This window comes from Lactuca saligna, chromosome 4 (genome assembly GCF_052625555.1).
Source record: "Lactuca saligna cultivar CGN05327 chromosome 4, ASM5262555v1, whole genome shotgun sequence".
Classification (NCBI taxonomy): Eukaryota; Viridiplantae; Streptophyta; class Magnoliopsida; order Asterales; family Asteraceae; genus Lactuca; species Lactuca saligna.
The window spans coordinates 54,225,570-54,232,498 of record NC_136420.1 but is presented as its reverse complement, the minus strand read 5'-3'; the positions used below and the strand labels follow the sequence as shown (position 1 = coordinate 54,232,498).

General features: G+C 33.9%; 1 protein-coding gene across 4 annotated transcripts; it reads right to left on the bottom strand.

Moving 5' to 3' along the window:
- Positions 1 to 1,277: 1,277 nt before the first annotated feature.
- On the bottom strand, positions 1,278 to 6,664 carry LOC145041891 (uncharacterized). 4 transcript variants are annotated; one of them, XM_078990108.1, is made up of 3 exons: positions 6,361 to 6,664; positions 5,761 to 6,153; positions 1,278 to 2,498 (listed from the first exon to the last, which is right to left on the bottom strand). In XM_078990108.1, the coding sequence occupies exons 2-3, from the start codon at positions 5,770 to 5,772 to the stop codon at positions 1,422 to 1,424; spliced, it is 1,089 nt and encodes a 362-aa protein (XP_078846234.1). In that variant the 5' UTR covers positions 5,773 to 6,153; positions 6,361 to 6,664; the 3' UTR covers positions 1,278 to 1,421. The 4 variants fall into 4 exon arrangements, with proteins under 4 accessions (XP_078846234.1, XP_078846233.1, XP_078846232.1 ...); XM_078990107.1 differs by having other exon boundaries at positions 5,761 to 6,149; XM_078990106.1 differs by lacking the exon at positions 5,761 to 6,153 and adding an exon at positions 4,503 to 4,635.
- Between the last annotated feature and the right edge of the window lie 265 nt (positions 6,665 to 6,929).

Here is a 6,929-nt window from a genome sequence, read left to right as displayed (position 1 = left end):
AAAATAAAATAATAAAATAATAAAAAAACCTTTGCAGTTTGGTTTTCCGGTTTTGCATTTTTCGTACTACAAGATTGGCTTCAAGCATATAAAAGACTTGAGGCATGACTCCTCTGTCCGTTAAGGCTGAAGCGTAATAGTATAAATAATTTTTGTTTTCTAATAGTCTCGCTAAATACGAAATCATGGGCACTACTTCATCGCTATCGCTATAGCATATATATAGCTTGTCTGTATTTACCGCTATTCATTATCTATAACACTGAACTATTCACACTTAAATTTTGTGAGTGAACCATATATTGTAATTTGTATACTACTTTTGTCTACGTTATGTTTTACATTCCAACTTTCTTGGTGTATGTTTTTGTAGGATATTAAATCCTAGTTGAATTCACAAAATATCTGTTATTACTTGAACTTTTGTAGACAAAAATTAAATGGTGTAGTTAGGGTTTTCCAGTTTTCTATTTTTTGTTCTACAAGGTTGGTTTTCCGTTTTCGATTTTTGGTTTTATTTAAAGAACAAAAAAAACAATTTGTATTTGTAATGGCTTCTAGACAAACAAAAGATGCGAGTCTACACTACATATATAGCTAACATTACAGCTAAATGACTTGCACATGCAATACAGGTGCTTATGTGTTATGGCTCAGGAAGTACTAGTTCTCAACCAAATTTTAGGGTGTATTTGGTTGTGGAAATTTTTTTTATTTTTTCAGTAAAATTTTTCAAGAAAAACTGAAATTTTGATAATGCATTTGGTATGTTCACTTTTTCAAAACTTTCTAAGAAAATGAAAATTTTATTTTTCTAAATTCTATGTAAATTAGAAAATTAATTGTTACTGTTTTCCATAGTTTTTATTTTCTAAATATTTCTAAAATATAGACCCTACAACACACTCATCCCTTACTTACACCCTCAACCCAACACCCATATCCACCTCTACCCTATCCCACCCATTCCCACACCAACCCTACCTTAATCCACATATCTACCTGATCACCTCCACCCCCTACCTACACTCAAACAAACCATAATTGATGAGAAATGCAAAATTACCACCTCCATCATCAATATCGTGTGCTTACCATTTTTCATTCATACCAAAAGACCAACAATTAAAAGTTCCTTCATCCACAAAACAACAGCATGCATGTCAATGTGTTACGCATGATGCATTAGCTAGCTAGGCACATGAAAGTACATCAAATAGAATAAGAATTAGAAATAACTGAGTTCTACCTGCATGAAGTAAAAAAGTTGAGCGAGAACCAACTGTTTAAAAAGTAAACTGCAAGGTGCAAATCCATCAATCTTGGTTGCCAACGTTTTGAAAATGTTCTAATATATGACAATTTTGATCAACTACCATAGTCCATAAAAACAAGATAAGAGTGCTAACAGGTCATCATTCCTATATGTGATTAACAGTCAAACAATCATGGGGGAAATACCATGTCGCTGCAATAAAGAACCTGGGTTTTTGACCTTTATCAGAAGTGTCAACGAAGTCTGCACGTCTTTTGTATTTTGCCCATTGTGACCCAGGCTCTGGTTTAATAAGAGCACTATGTTTCAAGAAGCTAAGAAAGATCGCATAGTCTCCCATCGCTGCCTTTTTTTGTAACACCCATTTCATTTCGCCAAAATCTAGTTCCTGAAGCTTGTATAAACATTTTGACAAGCGATTCGTCACATAAAGGTTTTCACCTGACGTTAGAAATTCCAGATGCAAACCATATGTCTTCAAACTATCCTTGGTTTTGAGTAAGGTCCATTTGGGCTCTGGAATGAGTCTCAATTGAAATAAATAACAATTGGTGTGTAGGGTGTATATCTTCCCCTTGAAAGCATGCAAATCAATGATGGGGATAGAGGAGGAGACATGATTCCATGCTCGTGTACCCACTACAGAAAACCATATTGTATCGGCAAATCTATGTGACACTACCAACACCCACCCAGATATTGTAGGTGAAAAGACGAGGATAGCCCTGATAACTGTTAGATCTATAATACTTCCTAGAAAGTGGACATCAGGGAAGTAAAATTGATACCTTGTGATAGGATTCACAAGCCAGAAGTCGTGGGTTTCCTTCCCAAATAAGATCAGGTAACCACAGGTTAATCCAACACAGAATCTGCCAACATAATGGGGAAGGATGGTTTTAAATTCCCTGAATTTAAAGTCCGCTAGGCAGCAGTAATATTCTTCCCTGTTAACAGAGGGAGATATATGTAAAAACATGGGTGGTCTAGACGCCATAAATTTGTTTCTGTTGGTGTGTGCAAATGACCTCCATGTTTTGCAAACTCCACTAAATGCAAGAAAGTCGATAAGTCCCAGTTGCATCATTACTAAAAAAAGCACATCATCGTTAAGATTTGACCAACGTGCTTTACCACTGTTGTCAAAAGTCTTTAACTTTGACCTGCTAGATTCACCCCGATTCTTGTTTATAGTGATCATATTCCTTGTCTTGGCAAATTCCTACAGATTAATTAGAAAAACAGGTATTCAGGCACTTAATTGGTAAATTCAAATTCCTTATAAGATACAAAGAGTTGTAAACAGGGAGTAAGCATGCACATAAATAGAAACTACAATTGGACTACAGTAATAAAGAACAATTCCGGGTGATGAGCCATGGAAGAATTCACCACGGTATATAGATAATCTGAGGGATCTTAGGCTAAAAGTGAAAGGGAAATTAGTGGATACCAAAAGGAATGAATGACTATAATACCACATAAAATGATTACTTGATATCACTTATACTAGATCCTGTTTCAAATAGATGGATGATAGAATATGTGAGCCTCAATCAGATTATGAAAAAACAAGAGGCATGCATAGATACGATATTTTGTTGTATATCTAAACAAGAAGCAAACCAAGACAAAATAAACCTGTTTTTTGTTGAGAATATAATATATGGGTGTAATTAGAAAATGATTGCTAGTTGATTCATAAAATGGTCTAAATCACCCCATATGAATGGATTAAAATTAGAAGTTCTAGAAGAGATGCATTCTCTCAACAATAATAGTATTTTGAAACTGTAGATCAGGCTCATGGCAATATGTTGTTGTAAATGGGTAATTACAAATTTTAAGTGCAATGATGATGGTAGCTCTGGGAGACATAATGCAAGACTTGTAGCACTTGATTGATATAAATATACGGGGATATATTGATTAGTTTGAGACATTTTCCCTGGTGGAAAAAGTAAAACTGCATTCAAATCTTGCCATCTATAGCTGTGAACTTTGATAGGAGATTACATATTGTTACATTCATGAAGTGTTTTTGTAAATGGAAAGTTGGAGACAGAGGTCTATGAATCTACCACTTGCTTTTGAAGAGAAACTCCTAGACCAATGTTTGAGTGTTTTTGGAAAACAAACCACGCCATATTTTACAAACATTTCCCTAACCAAAGAAATCCATTTTAATTGTTTATGTGCACGAAATGATTTGAACATGTTTATGAGAAATCAGAGATCAATTTAATTTCCTAAAGTGTACACTTGCCAAGGTCTTAGAAATATGCTATTGGAAGAATTGAACATCTCAATCTCTTGGTGAATGACATTGTATATATTGTAACAACAAGGCAGTAATTTCAATAAGCATGTTTAAGCAAATAAACATTTCAAAGACAAGATTGAAATGAAATGGAGATACAAGCTATACATCCCTGATCATTATCAATACACACACTAAATGATAACCAAAGAATCCCTTTGATAAATTGATTGACAAGCTGGCAATTGAAGTTATCTACAAACCCACACATAGAAGGTCAAACCCAACTGAATGGGAACAAAAATATCAACAAAAGATTTTAGATCCATGCATCCTTTTTAGCTAAAAAAAAAGATGTAAATTGTAATATTCGAAGACATGATATATAGGATTTTTAATCCATTTAGTTATCAAAAAACAAGCAATAAGTAACAAGAACCATGAGTACTAACTTTTAACCACCCCTAAAAGGTAAGAACGAAAATTAAAAGCCCTTTTCAATGGTTGTTAGCAGCAGTTAACTACCCTACACGAAAACTCAATTTTTTATGTGAAAATCCAAGTATTAAAAGCTTCAAGTCATCATATAGAGATCCAACAGCTTGTTTTGCAAACTGAATTGCAACTATATTAACTGTAAAATGCTAATAGTGCTAATTATCCAAAGTAAACTAACTAGACATTGAATCACTGAAGGGAAAAAAAACACAAATGAGGTCATAACTGCTCAAAACAAAATCAAGACAAAATAAACAGGCGAGAGCAAAATGATCGGCTTTGTCGACTGAAATCGTAAATGAATTATATCAGATTTTGTAACAGTTAAATCAGATTTCATACCATGAACTTCAAATCAGATTAGGGAAAAATGTTTTATTGATGAGATCTAAAGAAGAGCTAAAGAGTAGAGAGTAAAAAAATATGAAGATCGAACACAAAAAACAACTCGAGAGGAGGAAAATATACCTGTGTAATGGTAGATTCACGGCGTTGAAGGTAGAGTTTTAGGGGTTCAGTCAAGACAATTGTCATGTGAGGAGGCAAAGCATATATATATTAGAGACGAGATGGGAACTGAAGGCCAACATTAGGGTTCGATCTGAAAGTGAAATTACAATAATACCCCTTAAAAAAATGTTGTGAATGCATCTGCTTTACATGTGATTATTTTTCCTCGCCACTGCCGTACGTATAAATTTATTGTACGCGTGTGTATAAGAAACTCCATTTGAATCAAATGCACATACATAAATGTACTTACCATGTATCCTAATGTGAATATACACATAAAGAAAACAATGTGTCATATAAATAAGGTTCTCGATCCTGATTAAAACCGATGTGCATATAAGACCATATCAATTATATCAGACAACATGATTGCAACTGGAAAATCAGAAATGAGATACTTAGTCAACTACACATGATAACGCAACATACCTGGTACCTAATGCAATTCACTGCAGGAAACAAATAGATGAAAACATTTAAAGAAAAATATCCAAACACACACACACACACAAAATCATATAAAAGCCAGACAAATCAGAAATGGAAAACATAAAACAAATGAATTGTTTCATGGATTCTTTCGGGGAAATAAGCTAAAAAGGGCACCACAGATTACGAAATTATCATAACTTGCAGAAATAGAAAGTGCGACCAAATCACAATCTTTATAACACAGGTTCTTTCACAAGCAATAAATTTGAACAAATATTTTAAGAGCAAATATTGTTTGCTTAGAAATTTTAAGCAATGACCATTAATATCTTCCTTTTCTATGACAATTGGCATAACATAACTACAAATTATAATTGCATGTTGAATCTTTTAGCGGACTAAATCTAGGTTCCCAATCCATGTTTTACATATGGTACAGATGATATTAATAACCAATTACTTCAAAAGAGTATAGAAACAAATATGGAACAAAACATTCCAGAACTAAGGGTCAATGTAGGAGATGATATAGGGTGAATGACAAACATCAAAGATTTTTTTACTGCTATTCCAACACACAAATCAAAATGAAACAGATTATTCCAAATTCTAATGGTGTCAAAAGCAATCTCATCCAATGAAAACCCCACCCTTATGGTCTATTAAAGTTTCAAACAAGCGATTGCAATGGATAAAAAAATTATGAATATAATTTAAACGAGGCATAAAACAGAAAATACAGAAAAGGTAAAATCATGATCCAGGATGGCAAAAATACAACCTCCACAATCATTATCAGGTTGACACTTGACACCACTATTCTCTCAATAGCATTTTCAACTGACACTAAAAGAACAATAAAAGGACCTCCATCAGCAATACAACAACATGCCAATGTGCTACAGATAATGCATTAGCCGCATATATGAATGCAAAAGACACCAAATCACATAAAAGGGAGATAAATATTGATACTTGAGCCACCTTCAGCATCAGTAGAACTCATGGTTTAGAGAGTGCGAGTGACCTCCATTACTTGCAAACTCCATTGAATCCAAAAAAAAAAAAAAAAAAAAAAAATCATGGACATCATGGTTAAGATCTGACCAATCTATTCCGATGGTCCTGATTAGGTAGGATTGGCCTCAATGTTAGCTTCTCATCGATGTCCTGACTCCATTTCGAACCATAGAAACAGAAAATTTCCACAATTCAGATAGATATTTATCCGTTTCATGGAACTATTAATCATCAAATCTCAAACATATATGAACGAGTTGAAAATGAAATCAAATGCGAAAACTAAATATGCTGAACTTGCAATTTTTCACAATTGAATAATACAGACACGAAAACCAGAAGACCAAAGAGTTAGGTGTACCTCCGTTTTCCTCAGGCGATATTGACATCGGAACGCCTAGGGCTTTTAGCAGTAGGAAGCGATGAAAGCTGTAACAGAAAGCGTTTTGGACGACGTAGTCGGTTATTTACTCGACATACCTCCCTGAAGCCGTTCTTAGAGCGCCTCTGAAACAAAAATTCTTTTTTGGAGATGAAGGCGGCAGGAGGGGTTTTCATGGTGGTTGTGACTTGTGGGAGAAGAAGGGATTAATTTTTTAAAGAAAATCTCCACGTCAGCTTATTTTTCGGTTGACACTTAGAGAGAATGTCCACGTTTTGGTCTATGTCAAACTTCTTTTTGCTACCTAAGCAAACATGAGCGATCCGGTTATAAAATAAAATTAAAATGGCTTTTTTTGGCCTCTTTCTAACTTCCATTCCCTACAAGTTTTCAAACGATATCCTTAACGTGGCAATATTTATAGGTTCGATTTAATTTGATCCACTAATTTATATGATTTCCAAAATTAACAAATCTGCCTGTTAATTTGTTGTGCCAAATTTATATATAATAATACTAAATTTTTAATAAATATTATCTTAATGTAA